This window comes from Phascolarctos cinereus, unplaced genomic scaffold (assembly GCF_003287225.1).
Source record: "Phascolarctos cinereus isolate Bilbo 61053 unplaced genomic scaffold, phaCin_HiC Scaffold_726;HRSCAF=1367, whole genome shotgun sequence".
In the NCBI taxonomy this organism is placed as follows: domain Eukaryota; kingdom Metazoa; phylum Chordata; class Mammalia; order Diprotodontia; family Phascolarctidae; genus Phascolarctos; species Phascolarctos cinereus.
The window spans coordinates 417,122,728-417,149,508 of NW_027556098.1; the positions used below are offsets into that span (position 1 = coordinate 417,122,728).

General features: G+C 41.3%; 1 protein-coding gene across 2 annotated transcripts; it reads left to right on the top strand.

Moving 5' to 3' along the window:
- LOC110219902 (uncharacterized) lies at nucleotides 1-26,781 on the top strand. Of its 2 annotated transcripts, none has more exons than XM_021003625.2 (5): nucleotides 1-420; nucleotides 3,100-3,170; nucleotides 10,261-10,387; nucleotides 11,975-12,070; nucleotides 15,969-26,781. In XM_021003625.2, the coding sequence occupies exons 2-5, from the start codon at nucleotides 3,138-3,140 to the stop codon at nucleotides 18,284-18,286; spliced, it is 2,574 nt and encodes an 857-aa protein (XP_020859284.1). In that variant the 5' UTR covers nucleotides 1-420; nucleotides 3,100-3,137; the 3' UTR covers nucleotides 18,287-26,781. The 2 variants fall into 2 exon arrangements, with proteins under 2 accessions (XP_020859284.1, XP_078002055.1); XM_078145929.1 differs by lacking the exon at nucleotides 1-420 and adding an exon at nucleotides 1,382-1,521.

Here is a 26,781-nt window from a genome sequence, read left to right on the forward strand (position 1 = left end):
TAAATGACACGCCAATATGGGTCCCATATGGTATCACATAAGAGCAGGCAACGCACAGATAAAGTGACTCGTGGGGGCCCCGAACACCAGCGGAACCGGAAAGGCCTCTGGAAGGCAGCTGTCGCACGTCCGGTCTCCTTCCCGCCGAGCTCCCTCTCCCCACGATCTGCCCTGATCCTCTGCCCTCAGCTGGCAAATAGATCTAGGCATGCGCAAAGGTGCTCTTGGCCTGTGGACTACCTTTCCCAGAAGACCTTGGGGAGGGGGTCTTTGTTCTCGTTTGGGCCCTAATGATACCGTAGGAAATGCCGGCGGGACCGGCCGGAAATGTCTGAACTAGGGCCGGAAGTGCCCTCGGAAGGACTTCCGCCTCCTAGCTGTCTTTCTCCCTTAGGCTTGAGGCCCGAGGGCGTCTGGCAGGTGAGTGTCAGGGCAGCTCCCCGGCGTCCTGCCCCCGCCCTCCACTGGCCCCGGGGGCGGGGCTTGTCGAGGCCCCGCCCCTCCCTTCCTCCCTCCGCTCTGCGCTTCCCCGCCCCTTTCCCCTCCCCCCTTTCTCTCCTTTGCCTCTAGACTCTGCGGTCTGGTTTCGCCTGCCACCGAAACCGCCCTCCCCAGAGTTATCCAGGGTCCTCGTTCCCCCCCTGCAGCCCTGGCCGTCGCTGCTCCCTCTCCCCTCCCCACCCCCCTCCTGGCTGCTCCTCCTCCAGATCTCGCCCAAGGAGCCTAGGTGCTGTGTCCTGGGCCCTCGGGTCCTCCGGCCCTCGCTGTGCACGAACTCACTGGGGGAGCCGTCCAAGCCTGTCCCTCCCGGTCTGTCTTGATCACCAGCCTCCCGCCTCAGACTGGATGTCCAGGAGACATCTTACGCCCAGCGTGCCCAAGACTGGACTGCCATCCCTCCCCAGCCTCTTCCCCTCCCAGATTTCTCCGTTGGCTAGTTCAGGGTGGGGAACCTGCGGCCCTTTGAGTCCGAACTTGACCGCCATGCCTGGCCTAGTGTGCTGTCCTTGATTCCTCGCCCCTGCACATCCAGTCTGCGGATTCCGCTCTCGCCACATCTCTCACACATGCCCTCCTCTCCCCCTTGCTAGGGCGCCCCTCCTGGTACGGGCCCTGATCTCCTCAGCCCTGGACTTTCGCAGTAGTCACTGGTGGGCCTTTCTGCCTCGAGTCCCTTCTCACTCTATTCCGCCACCACAGGAATTTTTCTAAAACGCGGGTCTGACGGTGTCACCCCCCTCCAGTGGCTTATTGTTTCCTCCATTTTGAAATATAAAATCCTCTGGTCTGCAGGTTCCTAACCTCCCCCCTCCCCCAAGCGTTCCAGGTTTCCTATACTTTATGTCCCACCAAGTACTCAGATTCTGTGACACTGGCTTCCCTGCTGGCCTTTGAACAAGACGCTTCATCTTCCAACTCCAGGCAATTTCAACGGCTGTCTCCCATACACAGAAGGTTCCTCATGTCTACCTCCCAGCTTCTTTGGCCGCTGTCAAGTCCTAGTTTTCTCCCCAATCTCTTGTAAGTCTAGTGCCTTCCTCTAATCGATCACTTCCTATTATCCTGTACTGAGATTGTTGGTACATACTTACTTACGTTTTGTGTCGACTATCTTTTGCCTCAGTGCTCAGATGGAGAACTGATGTACCAGGTACATAATAGGTGCTTAATAAATGTTTATTGACCAACTGCTCTTATCAGCTTCTTCCCTTCCGTCTTCTCTCTTCTTCCCCTCCTCCTTTTCTTTCTTTCCCTTCTTCCCTTGCTCTTCTTCCATATCACCTCTTCCCTTTCTCTTCCCCTCCCCTTCTTTCCCTTCCTTCAGCTTCTCTCCCTCCCTTTCTTTCCTTCAGTTTCTCCTCCTCCTAGCTTCCCCCTCTTCCCATCTCCCCTGTCTCTTCTTCATCCCATTTCCCCTCCTTTTTTCTCTTCCCTTTCTCCTCTTCTCTATTTTCTTCCCTTTCTCTCCTCCTCCTTTCCCCTCCTTCACTTCTCTTATCCTCTTCCATTTTCCTGTTTCTCTTTTTTCCTCTTCCTTTAGGCTCTCTTACTCCTCCAGCTCCTCCTCGGTTATCTCCTTCATTTAATCCCCAGTTTTCTTTACACCTCTCCTTGCCTTCCCTTCACATACCAGGAAGTCCAGACAGCAGACCCTGTCTGAATCTCCTCAGGAATTCCAGAAAATGCTCCAGATGTGCCAGGCTCCAGCTTTCCAGGTGGAGTGACTACTCTCACCTCTCCACTTAAGAGAGAGAGAGCGTCTTCAGTCATCTCCAAGCCTTGTGTCTGACCTGCCAGGCCAGGCTTCTTCCAAGAGTTCGACCCATACAAGAAGTGGGCATTTTGGTCTATGACCAGCGTTCAGTAACTGTTACCTTTGGCAGGTTAATTTGGCTTTGGGGTCACACTTCCTCCTTCCCAGCAGTGACTCTCCACTAGCAGGGGTCAGGGGCTTCCCACGTGCTGCCTGGTGTGTTGGTAAGCACTCTGGATTTGGGAGGTTTGGATGCTAATCCTGGCCTTACCATGTGCTGCCTGTACCTTGTACAAATAGCATGATTTCTCTGGGCCTTAGTTTCTTCATCTATAAAACAGGGGATGCAATGATCTCTTAAATCTCTTCTAGGCTTTACTCTCTGATCCTATGACCTCCTCCCCTGTAGAAGAGTGCACATATGTTTGGAAGTCAGAAGGAAATGTTTCTCATGAATCCACTTTTTAGTTGTTGAAGTGTGAAATTCAACCTCTCCTGTGGCCCTTTCCCTTTATCCTGGGAGGAGGGGCACACGGGTGGCCATTCTTTTTTTTCTAGGCCAGGGGTGGGGAACCTGCCGTGTTGAGGTCACCTGTGGCCCTGGGTGCAGCCTTTTGACTGAATCCAGTTTTATGGAATAAACCTTTTTATTAAGGAAATTTGTTCTGTGAAGTTTGGATTTAGTCAAAGGGCCTCACTTGAGGAACTCGAGGGCCACATGTGGCCTCAAGGCTGCAGATTCCCCACCCCTGATGTAGTCTCAAATCCCTTCATGGAGATGGGGGTTTCTCATTTTGTCTGAGATCGAGAAAATGCAGGCTCCTCTCATGTTTTCTCCCTCCCAGATCTGCCTTCTGAGGATTCTGCACTCACCCAAAACAGAATGGCTCCTGAGAGTCCAACATCTAGGTGTCAGGTGAGTTAGATTTTTTCCTTTTCTTTTTTTTTAAACTTAATAGTATTTTTTTCCAATTACGTGTAAAGATAGTTTTCAACATTCACTTTTATAAGATTTTGAGTTCCGAATTTTTCTCCCTCTCTCCTTTCCCTGTTCCTTCCCCAAGACAGCAAGCAATTTGATATAACTTATACATGTATAATCATGTTAAACATATTTCCACATTAGTCATGTTGTGAAAGAAGAATCAAAAAAAGGGAAAAACTACAAGAAAGAAAAAAACAACAAAAAAAGTATGCTTCTATCTGCATTCGGACTCCATAGTTCTTCCTCTGGATGTGGCCAGCATTTTCCATCACAAGTCCCTTGAAATTGGCTTGAATCATCGAATTGCTGAGAAGAAATAAGTCTGTCATAGTTGATCATTGCACACTGTTGCTGTTACTGTGTATGATGTACCCTTGGTTCTGCTCACTACACTCAGCATTAGTTCATATATGTCCTTCCAGGTTTTCCTGAAATCTACCTGCTCATCATTTCTTATGGCACAGGAGTATTCCATTATATTCATATTCCACAACTTGTTCAGCCATTCCCCGATTGATGGGCTTCCCCTCAGTTTCCAATTCTTTGCCACCACAAAAAGAGCTGCTATAAACATTTTTGTACGTGTGGGTCCTTTTCCCATTTTTATAATCTCTTTGGGATACAGACCTAGTAGTGGTATTGCTGGATCAAAGGGTATGCACTGCATTATAGCCCTTTGGACGTAGTTCCAAACTGCTCTCCAAATGATTGGATCAGTTCACAATGAGTTGGATTTTCTTTGTTGAAATAATACCCAGTTTTTTGGAGTATGGACAATTCTCTCACCACCCCCACCCTTCTTCTAGAGACTGGGACCTTAAGGAATGCTTTTTACCTCCAGCCCTTGCCCATCTGTTTCCTCAGGAGTTCATGTTCCTCAACTATATACTTGGTACTGAAGAGAACAAAGGAAAAGATCTATATGTACAAAAATATGTATAGGAGCTCTTTTTGTGGTGGCAAAGAATTGGAAACTGAGGGGATACTCATCAATTAGGGAATGGTTGAACGAGTTATGATAAATGAATGTGATGGAATACTATTGTGCTGTAAACAATTATGAAGGGAATAATTTTGGAAAAACCTGAAAAGACTTATATGAACTGATTCAAAGTGAAGTGAGTAGATTGAGAATACTCTACACAGTAACAGCAGTATTGTAAAGATAATCAGCTGTGAAAGACTTAGTAACTCTGATCAGTGCAGTAATCTACCACAACCCCAAAGGACTCATGATGTTAAATGCTGTCCACCTCCAGATGGAAAACTGATACATTCAGAATACCTCTTGAACCATGCTTTCCCCCCCCCTTCTTTATCTTTCTTGCTTTTTTTCCCCCTGGAACATGCCTAATGCAAAAATATGTTTTGCATAACTTTGTATATATAATAGGTATCATATTTCTTGCTTTCTTAATGGATGAAAAATGAAGGCTGGAGGGAGGCAGAGAACTTGGAATTTAAAAATAATGTTTTGTAAAAATCCTACACACTCAGTACTGAACAAGCTGCCATGAATAGTTTAAAAGACTCTTAATTGACAGTCTTGTCTATTGCAGAGATTTCTGTCTCCTTGAGAGGCAAGACTAACTATTTAACATACCTTATTTATGAATTTTCTAGCACTGTTTGAGTAGGTACAGACTATGAGTAGTGAGTATTTAGAGATTCAGAGAAGGAAGATGTTGATCTGGGATTAGGAAATTAAGGAAGACTTCTTAAAGGAGGTATATTTTGAGTTGACCTTTAAAATAGGCAGGATTTGGTTAGTTGGGGAGAGAGAATTAACATGTCTTTTGTGGGAACCAGTAAAGAGTCTGGACTGCCTGTGGTAGGCAGATCACAATAGGCTGGTAGGAGAAATGGATGAGTTGGGGTGGGTGCTTTCTGGGAGTGAGTCTAGAACAACACTAAAATCGCTTCCAGTTTTAGAACAAGCAGACCTTTTTGTTATTCTGAACTTGATAGAGATCAATAAACATGAATATTTCCATATACAAAGAACCCAAAAAGAGGATTGCACAGAAACCCTAAATTTCCATGATCTATAGCTTATATTTTTAAATTATATCATAAATTCAATACATTAGTTTCAAAGCTGCTGTCAACAGAATTTTAAATGCATTCTGGACTGGAATAGTCCCTAACCTGAGAATGACTGGAGCTGAATGACTGGAGCTGAAGTGGGACCAGCCAAACATGGGTGTGTTAAGAATCGAGTAGCTGATTAATTAGTTTCAGAGTGAGGAAAAAAATTGCAAGTGGAAGCCCCTCCCCCTCCTGAGAAGGAGGGGCTTTGCCTGTTAGGGTACAGGCAGTTCTTATGTACATCAGTGGGCTGGATGATGACATAATCATTCCTAGGTCTTGAGTAGCTGTTCCCTTGGCAGCCTCACGTGTGGACGATGCAGATGTTCTTCAGTTTTGTGGGAACAGTGTCCAAGTGGATTGTCTCACAGCAGAGTACGGTGTCTGGTTTGGTTCACTTAGCTGTTATAAGGAACAGGAATTGTGAGCAAGTCAAGCATGGTGATGGATGGCTTTTAGGTCCCTGGGAAATAGAGGGCAGTGAACACCTAATGCTTGCTTGGTCAGAGGAATACACTTTGTAGAAGGTGACATCATCCAGAGCACTAAGAATTGTTGTTATGCCAAGCTCAGGGCACAGCCTGCTTGCTGCAACTTAGTCTGGGAAACAGGGTACCTCCAAAATATTTTTTTAATTAATTAATTTTGATTTATCAACAATCACTTCCATATGTTTTTGAGTCTAAAATTTTTCTCCCCCTCCCTCCCCACTACCTTCCCCAAGATGACGCAAAATCTGATATGGGCTATACATATATATTCCTATTAAACATATTTTCACATTAGTGATGTTGTAAGTAAGAATTAGAACCAACAGGAGGAACTACCAGAAAGAGGAAACAAAACTCAGCAGAAGAAAAAAAAATAGCAAATAGTATGCTTTGATCTGCATTCAAACTCCATAGTTCTTTCTTTGGATGTGGACAGCATTTTCCATCATGGAGATGTCTTAGATCCTTGTATTGCTGGATAAGGTTAAGTTTATCCATATTAGTCATTGCACAACATGACTGTTAACTGTGTATAGCATTCTCCTGGTTCTGCTCACTTCCCTCAGCATCAGACCATGCAAGTCTTTCCAGGTTTTTCTGAAGTCAGCCTGTTCATCATTTCTTATAGCACCATAGAGTTCCATTACATTCATATACCACAACCTGTTCAGCCATTCCCCAGTTGATGGGCATCCTCTCAATTTTCAATTCTTTGCCACCACAAATAGAGCTGCTATGAATATTTTTGTACATGTGGGTCCTTTTCCCATTTGTATGATCTCTTTGGGATATAGCCCTAGAAGTGCTATTGCTGGGTCAAAGGATATGCACATTTTTATAGCCCTTTGGGCATAGTTCCAGATTGCTCTCCATAATGGTGGGATCATTTCACAACTCCACCAACAATGCATTAGTTCCAATTTTCCCATATCTTCTCAACATTTATCATCCTGTTTTGTCATGTTAGCCAATCTGATAGGTGTGATGTACCTCAGAGTTGTTTTGATTTGCATTTCTCTTATCAATAGTGATTTAGAGCATTTTTTCATATGACTATAGATGGCTTTAATTTCTTCATTTGAGAACTGCCTGTTCGTATCCTTCGACCATTTATCAATTGGGGAAGGACTTGTATTCTTATAAATTTGACTTAATTCTCTCTATATTTTTAAAACGAGGCCCTTCTCAGAGACACTGGTTATAAAAATTCTTTCCCAGTTTTCTACTTTCTTTCTAATCTTGGTTGCATTGGCTTTGTTTATGCTAAAACTTTTCAATTTAATGTAATCAAAGTTATCCATTTTGCTTTTCGTAATGTTCTCTGTCTCCTGTTTGCTCATGAATTCTTCTGTTTTCCATGGATCTGATAGGTAAACTATTCCTTGCTCTCCCAGTTTGCTTATAGTATCAGCCTTTATATCTAAATCATGAACCCATTTTGACTTTATTTTGGTATATGGTGTGAGATTTTGATCTATGCCTCATTTCTGCCAAGCTCTTTTCCAGTTTTCCCACCAATTTTTGTCAAAGACTGGGTTCTTGTCCCAGAAGCTGGGGGTCTTTGGGTGTATCAAATAATAGATTAGTACAGTCGTTGACTACTGTGTCTTGCATATTTAACCTATTCCACTGATCCACCACTCTATATCTTAACCAGTACCAAGCAGTTTTGATGATTGCTGCTTTATAATACAATTTAAGATCTGGAATGGCTAGGCCACCTTCCCCTGCATTTCTTTTCATTAGTTCCCTTGATATTCTAGACCTTTTGTTCTTCCGAATGAATCTTGTTATTATTTTTTCTAACCTCCAAAATATTTTCACACTGCCTTTTTGTCTTCTAAATTTTCCTGTTCTCTTCTGTGAGTAAGCTCATTTCTAGGAGAGATTGTTTCATTTGTTAGACTTGTAATCCCAGTGCCTGGCCCATAATAGTCACTTAATGAATACTTGTTGATCGAGTTTTTTTAAAATGCTACAAGACTCTTTTCTTTTTTTTTTTTGTCCATGCTATCACAAACTCCACACTCTGCAAGATCACTGCCCCCAATCTGAAAAAAAAAAAAGTCCGTGTAACAGATAAGTATAGTCAAACAAAACAAATCCACGTATTGGCTGTGTCAGAAAACTTATATCTCAATTTGCATCTCCTATTCCCACCTCTCTTTCAGGCACTGGATACCGTTCTTAGTCATTGGTCCTCTAATATCGTAGTTAGGCATGGCATTGGTCAGAGAGCTCTTAAGTCTTTCAAATTTGTCTTTCTTTATGTTTTGGTAGTTGTATAAGTTGTCCTGGTTCTGCTCACTTCACTCTGTATCGATCCATACAAGTCTTCCCAGGTCCATTTCTTTCCTCATTCCTCATATGTAACAAGACTTCACTATGTTCATATACCGTAATTCATTCATTCGCTCTCCAGGTGATGGATATCTACTTTGCCTCCCATTTCCTTGCTGCAACAAAAGTATTGCTATAAATATTTTTGTTCATTTGGGTCCTTTTCTCTTTCTTTGATCTCTTTGGGTTATGTGTCTGATAGGGAATGAATGAACAAAAATGAATTTATTAAGTACTTACTATGTTCCAAACATTATGCTAAGTGTTGGGAATTCAAAAAGAAAAAGTGTGAGTCTCTGCTGTCAGGAAGCTCTTACTCTCATTGGAAGAGACAAGTAGAAGAAAGTCCCATTGCAGAGTGGATGGCAAGGCCTGGAAGTCTTAGAGGCTTATCAGCAGGCAAATGACAAGGCCCAGAGCTCCGTAGGTCATCATTTGGTTGGGTGACAGTGCCGGTGTTCTGGAGGACATAGAGAGAGGGCTGATGGTAAGGCCCATGGTCCTTCCTCTCACTGGAAGGAGGAGAATGATGGCTCCTATTCAATCTGAGTCATACAAACATCAAAGCACCCAGATGGATTGTGGGAAGCCCAGAGTTGGGAGAATGTTGGCAGATTAAAAAGGTAGTAAGGGAAAAGAGTGCTAGGTAGTTCTTGCCTCCACAGCATTCTGTCAGGGAAGGTTTTGATGAGTCAGATGACATGCACGGTTGAGTGACTTTTGGGATATTATTCCTTTCCATATGGCTTGACCAAAACATAGCCGTACCAACAGTGCATTAGTGTGTGTATCTGTGCACAGCCCCTCAACGAGTGTCATTTTCTGCTGTTATCATCCTTGTCAGTCTGAAAGGTATGAGGTAGAATGTCAGTTATTTTAATTTTCATTCCTTCTATTATTAGCGACTTGGAACATTTAAGAAATATGATTACTGATAGCCTGAATTTCTTCCCTTGAGAACTTTCTGTTCATATCCTTCAACTGTTTATCTATTGGACTTAAGAATTCCTGGGCCTTGCCATTTTCCCTGCTGATGAACCCTTAGGACTTGCAGGCCTTGCCATTCACCCTACAGCGGAAGTTTGTTTAACTTGTCACCTCCCCGAGTCAGAGTGAGCGCTCCTTGAGAGCAAAGACTGTCTGGCTATTTCTGTTTGCATCCCCAGCACATAGCACAATGCTTAGAGCTTAGTAAGTACTTAAATGCATTTTCACTCATTCATTCCCTAGAAGAGACGTATGCCTTGTTACTACGTATTTTTATTAATTCCATATATATTTTGACTATCAGACTGTTATTCCTCTCCCTGCCTCTGCTGGCTTCTGGGTTGATTGCCTACATTGACCCTGGCTTTCCTGGTGCAACCCATCTTCTCAGTTTTCCTGACGGGCATGTTACCTGAGTTGTGTTGCATTGTAACTCTCTGCCTGCTTCTGCGTGCTTGTGACCATCTTGTACAGTTTGGACTGCATGAGGACCTTCCATTTATGTTGAGTTTTCTTTATCATTGGCCTTTCTCAGGTGCTTTTCAGGGTTTCTGTGAGAAAGGTGGGCTCCTCTACATTGCACTTCCAACTTTTAAGCTCCTCCCTGGTTAAGACACATCTGTCTGGATTGAGTGGAGCCAAATGACTTTATTAGAGGTGAGTATCAAGACACAAGGCCAAGACCACATGAGTACAAGAGGATATGACTTGTTTTCGGCCTGCTTGGGTAGCCAGAATGTACTTTTTTTTTTTTTTTGGTGAGGCAGTTGGGGTTAAGTGACTTGTCCAGAGTCACACAGCTAGTGAGTGTTACGTGTCTGAGGTTGGATTTGAACTCAGGTCCTTCTGACTCCAGGGCCGGTGCTCTATCCACTGTGCCACCTAGCTGCCTCTCAGAATGTACTTTTGACATTGAATGATGAAACAAAACTACCTTTGATGAAAATCCAATCCAGTACAAATTTTGTCCCATAGTAGGCGTTTTTGAGGTATTTGATTAGGAATAACGAGAGTCTTGAATGTTGTGAGCACCATTCCTTCTAAACCAGACTAACTTTCTGTTTCCCCAAGGATGTCTTTATAAGAGATCACTTCTGGTATGTTGTATGTTTCAGGAAACATTGACTTTCAAGGATGTGGCTGTGGACTTCACCAGGGAAGAGTGGGGGCACCTGGGCCCTGCTCAGAGGGACTTATACAAGGAAGTGATGCTGGACAATTATAGGAACCTGGTCTCCCTGGGTAAGGACAACTTTTCTCTGTAATTCAGAATTCTACCCCCCTCACCTGACCCCTAGGGTTTGGGAGGAGGTGTGTGTGCTCACACATGTCAGTCTTTATTGTCTCAATTTCTAGAGCCCCTGGTTGTTTCTAAAGTACTCTGCTAACTCTGATGTTCTATGAAGTCTAAGAATCTATTTAATGTAGTATGTAATACAGATTCCTGAATCCTTCTAGGATCAAGACAAAGAGTGTTTCTGTTCTTTGTTTCCCAGTGAAAGACTTTTGCTTCATACTACTAGAAACTGGCAGCTTCGTGGTCCTGTCCCATCTTCACCTTCCCCACTCTTCTCCAGCTTCAAATATTTTCACCCAAATGACCAAGGCAGATAGCTGAAAATATGAAACATTCTCATCTCAGATGGGGATGATGATAAAAGTGCCTGCCCCCCAGGGTTGTGAGAATCAAAGCACACCATATTTGTAAAGAGCTTAGCCCAGAGTGCTTGGCCCAAAGTAGGTGCCATAGAACTACCTGTTCCCTTTCTTCTCCACCCCCACCCTCCATCCCTCTGTCAGATCAGTTCCTGTGAGCACATTTTCCTTTGGAGACCCTCTCCACTCTGTCACACATAATCAGTCAGTGAGCATTAATTACATGATGACTTTGGGACTGGTTCTGTCCAGGCAAGGACTGGTTTTGGAAAGACCAAAACAGTCCCTGCCCTCAGAGACCTTCTTTTGTAAGAGAGTAGACAGCATGCAGATAAGTAGATATCTACAAGTTCATAGAAGATGAAAGATAGCCTTAGAGGGAAGGCTTCAGCTGCTGTGGGAATGCAGATAGGCCTCCTAGCAAAGTTAGCATTTGAGCTGAGCTGAAGGAAGCCAGGGATTCTAAGATGTAGGGCTGAGGAGTGAGGGCATTCTAGGCATGGCCAGTCAGCAGACTTGTATTAAGTACCTACCAAGTGCCAGGCACTGTGTTAAGTGCTGGGGATACAAAAAGAGGCAAAAGATAGGCCCTGCCCTCAAGGAGCTTGCAGTCTAACAGAGAGACAACATTTAAACACATACAAACAGACCGGCTATATACAGGATAAATAGGAAATAGTTAACAGAGGAGAGGCACTAGAATTAAGAGGGATTGGAATGGGGGTGGGGGAGACAGAAAATCAGTGCCTTGATACATAACTAAAATACACAGATAATACTACAAAGCTCCTTTCTGTATGTGGCCTGCTGGGTCTTCTTAGTACACCTTCTCCTTGACTTGGAAAAATACTAATAGTTATGCCAGCAGACATTTTTGTGAAATTCTGAAGTTTGGAAAGCATTCTATGTATTCCTTATCCCATTTGGTCCTCACAGCCACCCTGTAGGGTAGGTTCTGTAGGTCCTTTTATCCCTATTCTCCAAGTGAGGAAACTGAGTCCCAAAGAGACTAAGTGATTTGTGAAATCATAATCACTTGTGAAAGTGATTAAGTGAAATCATATAGCTAAGAAGGATTAGGTGAAATTTGAACCAAGGTCTCTCAGAAGAGCCTGGGCTTGAATTCTGAGATAACTGCCCAATGTACTTTTTCACATCTCACTCCATAAACAGGGCTTCAGGTGTCTAAACCAGATGTGATCTTCCAGTTAGAAAGAGGAGAATCACCAAGCATGTTGGAGGGAAAGGACTCCAGTGATCCCTGTCCAGGTGAGTGAGTGAAAAACAGGAGGATGGGAGTCACAGCTGAGCTGTTCATTTTGGAGGGATGGTCCCTGTGCAGTATTGCATCAGTCAATCAACATTATTAAGCACCTACTGTGTGCCATGCTATGCTATGCTAAGCTCTAGGGATGCTAAAAGAGGCGAAAGATAACCTGCCCTCAAGGAGCGTAGCCCAACACAGCCGGTGTTCAGACAAGTCAGTGGGAGGCTCTTAGGTGCAGCACAGATCAGCAACTGAGGCCCCTCGGTTCTGGCTGAGCAGGCCAGTGGCACAGCAGGCAAGCTGTGAGGCCTCTAGCCCTAGTGCAGAAGGTAAGTTGCTGGCCCTGGAAACCAGGCGAAAACAGGTGTGACTAGGCCAGGCTAGATGCAGTGAGCAAGTCGCCAGCACTTGAGGCCTCAGCGCACGAAGCCAGTTACCAGGCTCCTAGTCCCCAGCACGATAAGCTTGGGACAGTGCCATCTGTGCCCCAGGAGAAGAGCTCAACTTTAAAAGCAGCCAAATAGGCCCCTAAAAAATGAATAAGAAGCAAAAATGAATGTTGACCATAGAAAGTTACTATGGTGACAGGGAAGATCAAAACACCAATTCAGAAGAGGATAGCATTGTCAATGCACCCACACCTGAAACCTCAAAGGGGAATATGAACTGGTCTCAAGCCCAAAAAGCCGCCTTGGAAGGGCTCAAGAAGGATTTTAAAAGTCAACTAAGAGAGGCAGAAGAAAAATTGGGAAAAGAAATGAGAGATATGCAAGAGAGAGTCAATAGCTTGGAAAAGGAAGGACAAACATTGACTGAAGAAAACAGTTCCTTAAAAAATACAATTGGCCAAATGGAAAAGGAGGCACAGAAGCTAGCTGAAGAAAATAACTCAAAAATCAGAACTGGGCAGATGGAAGCTAATGACTCCATGAGATCAAGAAACAATGAAACCAAGTCAAAGGAATGAAAAAAATGAAGAACATGTAAAATGCATCGTTGGAAACACAACTGACCTGGAAAGTAGATCCAAGAGAGAGATTGAAGAAGTACTGGGCTAAAACCCCAACAAGTGAGAAAAGTATTATTGGACTGCCTGAAAGCCACGATCAAAATAAGAGCCTGGACAGCATCTTTCAAGAAATTATCCAGGAAAGTTGCCCTGATATCCTAGAACCAGAGGGTAAAGTAGTCGTTGAAAGAATCTACCGATCACCTCCTGAAAGAGATCCCAAATGAAAGCTCTAAGGAATATGGTAGCCAAATTCCAGAATTACCAGGTCAAACAGAAAATCCTGCAAGCAGCCAGAAAGAAACAATTCAAACATCAAGGAGTGACAGTCAGGATTACATAGGATTTAGCGGCTTCTACATTAAAAGATCAGAAGGCTTGGAATATGATATTCTGGAAGGCAAAGGAACTTGGATTACAACCAAAAATCAACTGTGTAGCAAAATTGGGCATAATTTTTCAGGAGGATAGATAGACATTCAATGAAATAAGGGACTTCCAATCACTCCTGGTGAAAGGACCGGAGCTGAACAGAAAATTTGATTTTCAAATGCAAAACTCAAGAAAAGCATAAAAAGAGAAACAGAAAAGAAAAAAAATGTTATTCAGTAAGGTTAAACCGTTTAGATCCCTACATGGGAAGATGATATATATAACTCTTGAGAACTGCATCTGTATTAGGGCAATTAGAAGAGGTATACATAGAGAGTGTGGGTACATGTTGATTTTGATGTGGTGATATAAAAAAAATTAAGGGATGAAAAGAAGGATTGTGCTAGGGGAGGCAGAATAGGGTAAATTACATCACATGAAGTGGCAAAGAAGAGCTATTACAGTAGTTGGAAAGAAGGGAGGGGAAGGGAGCAGTGTTTGAACCTTTTTCTCATCAGATTTGGCTCAAAGACGGAATAACATACACATTCAGTTGGGTATAGAAATCTATCTTGCTTGGGGAGTTAGATGGCACAGTGGATAGAGCATGGGCCCTGGATTCAGGAAGACCTGAGTTCAAATCTGGCTTTAGACACTTGACATTGACTAGCTGTGTGACCCTGGGCAAGTCACTTCACCCCACTGCCTTGGGAAAAAGAAAAGAAAAGAAAAGAAAGAAATCTCTTACTCTATAAGGAAGTAGGAGGACAAATGGGAAAGAAAAGGGAGGGAGGCTATAGAAGGGATAGCAGATTAAAGGAGGTGGTGGTCGGAAGCAAAACACTGGTGGGGAGTGAAAGAATGAGAGAGAAAAGTATAAACCAGAAAAAATAGGGTGGAGAGAAAGACATAGTAATCATAACTGTAATTCTTAGAGGAGAAGTTAAGTGAGTTACAAGAAGAAATAGACAGCAAAACTGCTAGTGGGGGAACTCAACCCACCCCTCAAAACTAGATAAATCTAACCATAAAATAAACAAGAAAGAATTTAAGGAGGGGAATAGAATTTTAGAAAAATTAGAGCATAGAAACCTCACAATCCAATGCAGAAAGACAAAATACCAAATGTACCTTTTTCAGCGCACAATGCCATAAGAATTACGTGTAATAAAGGGCCATGAAAAGATGGACTAAAAATTTATTGGAAACTAAATAATCCAATCCTAAAGAATGAGCGGGTCAAACAACAAATCATTGAAACAGTCAATAACTATCTCTCGTACCTGGAGTTTTCTCTCTCTCTCTCTCTTTCTCTCTTCTGTCTCCTGGCTTCCCTGGCTTCCTTCAAGTCTCAGCTCAAGTTTTACCTTCTGTTCTAGGCTTGTCTGATTCCCTCCCTTCCCCTTAGCCTCCCCAGCTATTAAGGTTTTGCTTTCTAAGGTAACCTTCAGTCCTTCCATCTGCCTATTTATTTGTTATCTTCCCCATGAGAAGGTAAGGCTCCTGTGGTTGGGGAATATTTTTGCCTTACTTTGATTCCCCAGTGCTTGATGGTGCCTGGAATTAAGTAAGCACTTAATAAATGTGTATTGACTGACTGGTATAATTCCTCTGAATAGTCTAGTTTATCCATGTCCCTTTTTAATGTGGTTTTTAAACCTGCATTCAAAAATCCAAATGTGGTTTAACTAGTAGAACTTGCAGTGACACAATTACTTTCTGGAAGCTGAACAACAGACCGGCTGCTAAGGTTTTAGTGGCCACAACATATGTTGAGACTGTAGTCAAGTTGTTATCATGGAAGTTGTCAAAATGTTGAAAAGGCCAAATACAGAGACCTGAGACACAACATAAGAAACCTCCAATCATGTTAATTTGACAGGACCGAATGGGGTGTTTGAAATGGCTATCAATCCATCAGTCATAACCCATTTCGTACTGATATTTCTCCATATATCTAAAATGACATCTTGGAAGACTTTAACCTGTTGTTGTGTGTTAGGAATCCAAACACACTCTCAGCTCAAACTCATGTACTCTGAAGTTCTGGATTTCTCAAAGTTTCCATACTAGCTTTTAGGGGTTAAGAATTTGCCATTATGGATATCATATCTCTTCATGATCCCAATCATTACAGATCGCAAATTATTCCCTTGGGAATCATTCTGTGGTTTCCAGAATTAAACGTTTGTAAATTTAATCATCTTTATTAAGACCTGTTAATAAAGTTTCTCTGTCATCTAGAGGTACTTTGAGTGTCCGGGGAATGTAATTCACTTAGTCGTAGTTACTTAAACATAGTTGAAACAGAGATACTTGTTTTGATTTGGGTTTTTTTTTTTGGTTATCTTAACATATTTTGGGAAATGTTGAATTGCACCCTTTAAATATTTATTCTGTCCTTTCCAAATTTTTGATCATTTTCTTTAGGAGGAAAAATAAGATCTAGAATTTACATTGTAAAGCAAATTCCTCTCACCCAGCACATTGGAAACTGACACTTTTTTCCTTTCTTTCAGAGTTCCTTAGTCAGATGGCCAGGCATGAAACAGCAGAGTCAACTGTAAATCCATGTGTTTCTCCAGAAGAGTCATCTAAAGAAAGAGTTAAGACAGATGGTTCCTGGGAATACCAAATGGGAGAAGCCTGTGAACAGGATGTCAGAGTAGAACAAAAGAATTGCAGTCAGGACAGACAAGCCAGTCAAGAGACCACTATGCACAGAGAAATTTCTACCAAGTCTGTGTTTGAAAGTTGTTCCAGTCTGGGGTCAATCCTTGTTTCACAAGAGAGTTCACAAGAGGGAGTTCACACTAGAAAAAGTCTGCAGGAATGTGGTACGTATGGAAAGAACGTAAAACAGTATTCAGACCTAGATGAAGGTGATAGAGTCTTTTGCAAGAATAATCTTTGTAATTGTAATATATGCAGCAAGTCATTCAGTTGCCCTTCATACCTTATTTACTTTAATAAAGAGCACAGTGAAGAAAAAGTATATAAATGTAATGAGTGTGGGAAATTCTTCACCAATAGAAAATCCCATAGAAGTCATCAGAGAATTCATACAGGAGAGAAACCCTTTGAATGTAATCAGTGTGGGAAATCCTTTAGGTGGAAGAGCTATCTTACTGTACATAAGAGAATTCATACTGGAGAGCAACCCTTTGAATGTAATCAGTGTGGGAAAGCTTTCAGGCAAAGTTCTCACCTAACTGTACATCAGGTAATTCATGCTGGAGAGAAAACCTTTGAATGTCACCAGTGTGGGAAATTCTTTAGCTTTAGTGAGCAGCTTATTGAACACAAGAGAATTCATGCTGGAGAGAAGCCCTTTGAATGTAATCAGTGTGGGAAAGCCTTTAGCCAAATTTCTCAGCTTATTCGACATGAAAAAATTCATTCTGGAAAGAAACCCTTTGAATGCCAGGAATGTGGGAAGTGCTTCCTCCGTAGTGAGCAGCTTAGTTCTCATAAGAGAATTCATACTGGAGAGAAGCCCTTTGAATGTCATGACTGTGGGAAATCCTTCAGCCAGAGAGGGCAGCTTAATACACATAAGAGAATTCATACTGGTAAGAAGCCCTTTGAATGTGGTCAATGTGGAAAAGCATTTAGCCGAAGCACTTACCTTACTGTACATCACAGAGTTCATGCTAGATCGAAACCCTTTGAATGCCATGAGTGTCGAAAATGCTTCGTCAGTAGTGAGCAACTTACTGAACATAAGAGAATTCATATTGAAAAGAAATATTTTGAATGTAATCAGTGTGGAAAAACTTTCCGACGAAGCTCTCACCTTACTGTACATCAAAGAATTCACACTGGAGAGAAACCCTTTAAATGTCACCAATGTGGGAAATCTTTCAGTGATAGTGGGCGGCTAAGTACACATAAAAAAATTCATACTGGAGAGAAACCCTTTGAATGTAATCAATGTGGGAAAGCATTTAGCCGAAATTCTAACCTTAGTGTGCATCAGAGAATTCATACTGGAGAGAAACCCTTTGAATGTTACAAATGTCACAAATTCTTTACCCAGAGCAGGTCCCTTGCTGAGCACCAGAGAATTCATACTGGAGAGAAACCCTTTGAATGTAATGAATGTGGAAAAACCTTCTGCCGTAGTGGGCAGCTTACTCTGCATAAGAGAGTTCATACTGGAGAAAAACCCTTTGTATGTCTTGAATGTGGAAAATCCTTCAGCCATAGTTGGATGCTTAGTGCACATAAGAAAATGCATGCTGGAGAAAAACCCTTTAAATGTCTTGAATGTGGGAAATCCTTTAGCTGGAGTGGATCCCTTACTGAACATAAGAGAGTGCATACAGGAGAGAAGCCTTTTGAATGTCATGAATGTGGGAAAGCCTTTAGCCGTAGTGGCCAGCTTACCACACACAAGAGAATTCATACTGGAGAGAAACCCTTTGAATGTCATGACTGTGGCAAAGCCTTTAGCTGCAGTTTTTACCTCACCGTACATCAGAAAATTCATAATGGAGAGAAACCCTTTGTATGTAATGATTGTGGGAAATCGTTTAGCTGGAACAAGTCCCTTACTCTACATAAGAGAATCCACACTGGAGAGAAACCTTTTGAATGTAATGAATGTGGGGAATCCTTTACCTGGAAGGGACAGTTTACTGAACACAAGAGAATTCATACTGGAGCAAAGAAACCTTTTGAATGTAACCAGTGTGGAAAAGCCTTTAGGCAAAATTCCCACCTTACTGTACATCAGATAATTCATACTGGAGAGAAACCGTTTGAATGTCATCAATGTGGGAAATCCTTCAGGCAGAGCTCTCAACTTACTCGACATGAGAAAATCCATATTTGATAGAAATTTTTTTGGCTGTGTAAGAAATCTTATTTAACACAAACAGCCTTCTGAACTTGAATATTTATATTACTACAAAGAAATCTTTAAATATATATAATCAGTGGAAAAACCTTCAAAGTTATAAATTTTAATTCTACAGGAGGAACTCAGTAGACAGAATATTTTTACATATACTTCTTTTTCGGAGTGGAAAACAATGAGGACAAGAGAACTCATACTGGAGAGAGAAATTTCAGATGTTATAATGATGGCATTTCTTTTCAAGAAGTAGATATCTTATTGAGCATGAAGAGAATTAATTGATACTTTGGTAAGGAAATACTTCTAAGGCAATGAGTGAGGGAAAGCCTTCACCTACAGTTTTTGTGATCTGCTGCATCAGAGCATTCATACCGGAGAAATACCTTTGAACAGTGGATGTAGAGAATCCTGTATTTGCCTTAAACAATTTACTAAATCTGAGAGAATTCATGCTGGGGTCAAAGAAACCATTTGAAAGTCTTAAGTGTGGGAAATCCTTTACTTAATCACAGTATTTTGAAAGTTTGAAGGTACTTCAGTTTCTGTCTGCTCCAACCCACGTATTTAAGAAAGATCTCACTGTGACATACCTGTCAAAGAAGTTACCAATTTTCTGACTTGACTTCCAAGGAGGGGTAATCTACCACCTCGTTAGATAGTCCATTCCACTTTTATACAGCTCTAGTTGCTAGGAAGTTTTCCTAAATTATAAGCTTAAATTTGCTTCTACGCAGCTTCTACCTATTGCCTCTAACTTTGTTTTCTGAGGTGAAATAGAATGAATCTAATCCCTTTTCCACAGGATAGCTCATCAGAGGCTTAAAGACAGTAATTGGTCCCTTTTCTTCTCTTCTCCAGACCAAATATGTCCAAACATGCTCAATCCCTTCAACAGACACAGACCCAGGGCCCTTCATCATCCTGCTTGCCCTTCTTTGGACACTCTCCAACTGATCAGTCCTTAAACCATGATGCCAAGGACTGAATACAATATATTCCATGAGGTCTTGTAATGGCAGAGTACAGTAGGATAATCATTTTCCTATTCCTTTAAGTCGTATTCCTCTTAATGCAGCTCAGTATTGTTTTAGCATTTTTTAAGCTGCCACATTATACTGCTGACTCATATTGAACTTGTGGTTCACCCAGAACCCCAGATCTTTTTCAGAACAATGAATTTCTAACCATGACTTCCTCATGTTATAAATACTTGTAAAGTTGATATTTTTTTATCCAAATGCAAGGTTTTATATTTATCCCTAATCAGTTTTATCTTTTTAAATTCATCCCAATGCTTAGGCCTGTTAAGATCCTTTTAAGTCCTGAGTCTCTCACCCATAATGTTAGTTTTACTTTCTAGCTTTGTCGTCTATGTGTTTAATAAGTTGCCTTTGGCCAGGTCATTGAAAAAATGTTAAATAGGACAAAACCAAGCACAGATCCTTGGAGTACTCCACTGGAGACATCCTAATTTATTTATTTTTTGGTGAGGCAATTGGGCTTAAGTGACTTGCCCAGAGTCACACAGCTAGTGAATGTTATGTGTCTGAGGTCAGATTTGAACTCATGTCCTCCTGACTCCAGGGCCAGTGCTCCATCCACTGTGCCACCCAGCTGCCCCGAGACCTCCTTAATGATGTTAGACAATTAATGATCACACTTTCTTTTTTTTTAATAACCACACTTTCAATTTAGCTACTCGACCAGTTTCAAATCCATCTATTTATATTATTGTGTAATTGATACCACTCCATCTTTTCTACAAGAATAGTGTTAAATACTTTATCAAAAATTTTGCTACAGTTTTGGTAAACTATGTGGCAGTCCCCTCATCTACTAGTTTGGTAATCCTTTCAAAAAAGGATTTATTTTTTATTATACAACTCCTATATTATCAATTATTTGATTTTGAGTGTCACTGATAAGTGGTCATCCAGTCTCTTCTCAAAGAACCCCAGTGAGGGAAAACCTGATCAAAGGCAGTCCACTCTTAAGTTTGGACAGCTCTGATAGTTCTACTATTAGTTCTGACTGCTGGTAATAAACAGAAAAAAAATAATGTAATACTTACATGAAAGCTCTACAAATACTTCAACTAACATCCTCTCTAAGCTTTTTCTTCAGGATATACATTCCCTGGTGTGTCAACTAGTCTTTTTACGGCATGATATCTAGCCTTGCCACCCTCATCACTGGCTATTGGCCACACTCTAGGTTGTCTTAAATCCTTTCTAAAATGTGACCCCTAGAGCCAAGCACAGGCTCTAGATGAGGTCTTTTCAGACCAATACAATGGAACCATCACAACTCTTATTCTGGATACAATACCTAGCTGTATTTTTGGATAGCATTTATTTTCTTGATGGACATGCTCCTTGGTGACTCCTCCCTCCCCATTCTCCATGTTCCTGTGGGTACTCAGAGAGACTTGGGGGGATTCCCTTGAGCATGTATCTTTTTATCCTCGTGAATATTGAGGGCCTCCCACATTTATATACCTTGTAGAAACCTTGCCCTTTTGAAGAAAGACTTGTTTCTTCTTATTCAAACAATAAGAAAAATGGTTAGATCAGTTATATCTTGTCTCCATACACTGCTTTTAAGTTTGATGTGATCAGTATTTTTATAATATCTTCTAGAGAAGCTTCTGAAGTGGGTTGTGCAATCCTTGTGGTATGCAAGACGATCTGTGAGGATGTGGAGGGAAGATATTAGAACCTCGTTTTATATTTATTTTTTATCTGGCAGCTGCAAAAAGTGGAAGAAGTGGCATGTAATACAGTGCAATTCCTCGGTAACTTGTAGCAGGATTGAGCACACTCAGAAGATTGAGTAGGTTTGGACTGTCAGTAGGAAGCTGTCTGTGCCACCCATTGTCCCTGCTTACCTAGGCAGTTACTCAGGAGGGTTCAGGTAATACCTCTATTACCCCAGCCACTTAAAATGGAGAAAGGAGACTGGCCCTACCCACTCCCCAGCTGGATCTTGACTTGGGCTCCATGTTCAATGCCCTCTTTTTCTCATTTCCATGCCCACAGCCATCTCCCCAGTGTAGCCCCCAGGTATATGCAGGGCTGTGCTGCCTAAGGCTACGCTGATTGGGACTGCTGTAAACTGGGCGGTTGGTTCCATACAGCCTCTGCTAGGAAGGCCCAATATATTATTTAGCTGGAAAGTCTAGACATTAGGTTAATTTGTAGCAGCAGGATACTAAGGAGTTGGGTTTCTCGGAGTGGGGAGGAGGGGCTAATTAAAGTTTTAGATGTTCCCTGGGGTGTTACACCCTTGATTTTCCTGGTCCTGTCCTCCCCTTGGTCACTAAAAGCTCAGTTTTTGTTTTGCATTCATTTTAGTAGCGTCCAACTCTTCAAGACCCTATTTGGGGTTTTCTTGAGAAAGATACTAGAGGGATTCGCCATTTCCTTCTCCAGCTCATTTTACAGATGAGAAAACTGAGGCCAACAGATCTAAGTGACTTGCCCAGGGTCACACATCTAGTAAGTGTCTGAGGCTGGATTTGAATTCAGGTCTTTTTCACTCTCACTGTGCCACCCAGCTGCCAAAGGGCTCAATACCTACCCCCTTTCTCCTCCCTCCCCTATGCCCACTGCAACGAACTTTGCCTGCTTAGGAAGTTTTTCCCAGTGACCTTTGTAACAGAGAGAGAAGCCAAGAGTAGCTGCCAAATGCAGTCATTTTCTCTTCCCAAAGACCAGTCAGTCTTTATTAAGCACCAATTATGTCTCAGGCTCTGTTAAATACTAAGGATATCATGGGAGTTGAAGGGGTGAGTTTAGCCATGGGGAATACTAGTAGAATCCTCAACACTGGTGTGCTTTAAGGTGCACAGTTTAAAAAGTGAGACACTCTATGGAGCAGACTTCAGAGAAAGACACATTTGGGGCTTCTCCGGTCCTGCTGGTAAAATCTCTCACAGAGCATCTTTTACAAACAAGGTGAAGATAGATATCATTCCTTGATGATCTCTTGTTGCTCAGCCTGTCATTGCAGATAAAAACTACATGAGAGAAAGAGGCATACGAAAAGAGATACTTCAGTGAGCATTTAAGCATATGTGTGCCCCCCAGTCTGTAAGTTTTAGGCCCTGGAACCGTGGACAGATACACAGACAAATATAAAATGGCGCCCGTCAAGGAGTTCACATTTTGCTAGGGGGGAAAACATGTACACACATAGTACATACGAAATTAGTACAAAGTAATTTAGAAGAAGGGATCTGGAGGCACAGTATGAACAATGAGAAATCCAGAAATGCCTCTTGTAGGAGGTGGCACTTCCAGGAACTAGGGACATTTTTTTCTTGAGTAGCAAGGTGGTTGTTTTAGGATTAGGAAAGAAAGCATGAAGGTAATGAGGTAGAGAATAAAACTTTATTTTCACCTCTTAGTCATCCCTGTTGCCTTTTAGAAATGCCATTTTGTTAGGTTCTCTTAATAGTCTGGAGCCTTGCCATTTAAGCTATGACAGCATTTAAAGCAAAGTGTTAAAATAAACTGAACTTTGAACTGAACCTTTAAATCGCTGTATCGCAAAGTGTTAAATCCAGTTTTTGAAAAATAATGAAGAATATTCAGTTATGTTTTTCTCACAAAAATACCATTATTAAGAGGGAAAAGGTGTTTTTGCACTGTTAGCAAGTTATTTAAAATAATTTATTTCACATTATTTTAAAATATACTTTTATGTCTGTGTGTACATTATACATGTAATTATTAGCACAATATTATTTATTTTATAAATGTATATATGTTGGGAGGTGCTTGCTCAAATATTTTTTATTGATAAAGCTGTATGGTCAAAAAAGTTTGGAGAGCACTTCTAGAGAAACTGAGAACTGATTCTTTTTGGGTGGAGAGATTTTTAAATCATTCCTCCAAAACACGTTTATCGAGTATTTATTGTTCAGAGTTCCATGCTGGGCATTGGAGAAGATACAAATTTTATATGCTTCAATTCCTACTCTTAAGCTGTGATCCACAAATAACCATATTTAGTGATATCTGATTTAATCAATGTAGATACTACCTTTTGTGATAGAAACTTTTCCATGACCTTTCCAGAGTTTCTATAGTTGTTTTTTTTTAAATGCATTACCCCGCCGCTATTCTTAGGTAGTAAGGTTTATGGACTTACCGTTTGTCATCAGACTCATAAACCTCCACATATTTCTGTAATTCTCGAAGAGTCTCTGATTCTGCTCTGTTCTGGCTTCATAGGTATTCCCCACACCTAACGTTCCATTTCTCCTCTTGGTCTTTGTATGAGCTGCTATCCTGCATTCTTTCAAGGCAGGGCTCAGATTCTACTTCCTACATGAGGCCTTTGCTCACCCTTCACTGTTATAACTTTCTACCTCTTGAAATTACTTGAATTACCTTGTGTATATTTCATATATCCTTGCCTATGTACATGTAATCCTCCAGTCGACTGTAGCCCCTTGAGGGCACAGACAGTTCTATTTCAGTGATCCCCAATGCCTAGCATACTGTCTTACACAAAACAAGCTTTTAGTAAATGTTGATTGAATTAAATTGACTTATGTCCTGGTGGTTTATTGTTTAAAATAATGAGAAGTCTCATTTCAGCTGCTGGGTAAAGTGGCCAGTCATGTCATCCAAAATGGGACTAGGTTAGCATCTTATTTATATGCTACTCTGAGATTTTATTCTTCTTTGTAACTATATGCTCTGTAGAATGGGGCAGCTAGGTGGCATAGTGGATAGAAGGCTGGGCCTGTGGTCAGGAAGACTCATTTTCATGAATTCAGATCTAACCTTCAGACACTAACTAGCTGTCTGACCATTAGCAAGTCACTTAATCCTGTTTTGCTCAATTCCTCATCTGTAGAATTACCTGGAGAAGGAAATGGCAAACCATTCCAGTAACTTTGCCAAGAAGACCCCCAATGAGGTCATGAACAGTTGTACGTGAGCAAACCACAACAAAACTCTCTAGAATCCCTTTCAAGATCTAGCTTTTATGAAAGCAATTTCCAGACCTTTCTTTTTTAAAATTTATATGTTTTGTTTTTATTTTCCGTTCTCAAATCTCTTCCTTCCTCCACCCTTTTCCCCACCCATTGAGCAGGCAAGAAATATGATACCCTTTATACATGTGAAGCCAGACCTACTCTCAATTAAGCATAAACTTTACTTATGAGAAAGATAAAGAACTGAGTGTAGCAGCAAGAAAGTAATCTCTGGGAACCTCCAACTGGCTGTCAGGGACATAAATGGAATTGAAAGGAATTTATTCACCCCAGACAAAATATTAGGTGGCCCAATTGGTGATGAGTCTCTCCATACTTAACTAGGCTCTTCTTTAGACAACAGGCATTGTCAGTTTGTTAACTCATACTCCAAACCCTTTCTAGCTTTTGGAGATTTGCCAAAGTGTATATAACACGGGGCTAGCCTTGAGGAATCCAGGCTCCATGCCATTGTAACAGGGTTCAAAGTGAACCATGCTCACTTGCTCCTCCCCAGCCCATCAAGGGAAGCCCAGGAAGACTTACAAGCCATAGATTCTACCAAGCAAAAGGAGAAGAAATAAGAGTGTGTGAAATGTCTCTTAGACTCATTTAGAGATTGAGCCATATTTTGGGGTGAGTGAGGCATGTCCAATGTGAGACACATACATATGTTTATAAGAGGAATTTTGTTTTTCTTGCTTTCTTAATTGGGGGACGTGGGATAGAGAGAATGTGGATCTGAAAATCAAGTAAAATTTAATATTATTAAAAAAAAAAAAGAAACCGTAGAACTGATCAACTTTGGCCACTTCAGCATCAGTGGTTGGAGCACAGATTTGTATTACTATGGTTTTGAATGGTTTGCCATTTGGTCGTTTTGGAGATTATACCCCAGTAATGCTTTTCTATCTATTTATGGATTGTAGGGCTACTCCATTCCTTCTAAGGGATTCTTGCCCACAATAATATATGTAGTCATCATCTGAATTAAATTCACCCATTTGTGTCCATTTAAGTTCACTGACACCTGTGATGTTCATGTGTAATCTCTCCATCTCCTCTTTGACTACATCTAGCTTACTTTGGTTCATAGATCTTACATTCCAGATTCCTATGCAATATTTATCTTTACAGCATTGCACTTTTCTTTTGTCACCAGATGCATCCTCAGCTGAGCTCCCTTTTGGCTTTGACCCAGCCCCTTCATTAGTACTGGAGTTACTGGTAGTTGTCCTCTGATTTTCCCTAGTAGTTATATTGTATACCTTCTGACCTGAGGGGCTCATCTTCCAATGTCATCTCTTGTCATTTTATCAGCTCCCCATTATCACTTGTCTGTCTGTCTTGGGTAATCCTTCACAGCATAGCTCATAGTTTCATTGAGCTATGCACACCCCTCCACCATGACAAGGCAGTGATCTGGGGAGAACTTGATATGCAGTGGGTGCTTAATAAATTGATTGATTGCATATTGGGAAACTGGATTGAACTGTCAGGAAAACCATATCCTCAGAAAATGCCGTAACAATGAATGAATGAATGAATGAATGAATGAATGAACATTTATTAAGTGCTGGTTATCTGCCAAACATTGTGCTCAGCACTAGGATACAAATACAAAAGCAAGACAGTCCCTGTCCTCAATGAGCTTACATTCTTTTAAAATATACAAAATTTTATTTTCTTTCATTAATCAAGCATTTATTTTTTTTTCCTCCCTCACACCCTCTCTATGTTCCTCTACCTATTGCTTTCACCCCCAGGAAAAAAAGAAAAGACAAATATAAAATGTTTAACAAATAGAGCTTACATTCTAATAAGAGAAGGCAACACATACAAGGAAACGAGTTTTGAGATGGCCAGGTAGTGTCATGGTGGCCTGGTTCCAGGCCAAATAATGTGAAAGTTCACAATTTCATTTTGGTTGGGAGGTGGAGGAAGGCCAGAGTCCAGGTGGCATGGTTTGGAGATGACCAGGAAGTAGATAACAAAAACCATATTTCAAAGTATGTCTCCATTTTACTCGGTGGCAAGATTGAAGCTGGGCCATTGAATGGCTTGCCAATGGCCAACAGGGAAAGTAAGGGCTATACAAATGAGCCCGGGTGAATTGATTAGTAATTAAAATGTAATTTATCGAGCTACTATTACATACCAGTCAATGTATTTTGTACTAGGGATAAAAAGATAGAAATGAAACAGGCCTTGTCCAAAAACCTCAAGGCAAAGATCTCGAAATGGGGGTTAAATGATAATGTCCAGAAGGGTTTCCTAAAGTACTAAAGCACAGAGAAGAATGATCTAAAGCTGTGCTTCTCTGTCCACAATACATCAGCGTTGTATAAATCAGACCTGGGATACGTGTCCTCAGGGGAAAACTACTTAAGCATAAATTGAGGGACCAAATTTCATCCTGGACAAGATTGGCCTAGTATTGACATGTATCTTTGTTCTATTACTGAATAAAAAATAAAACATA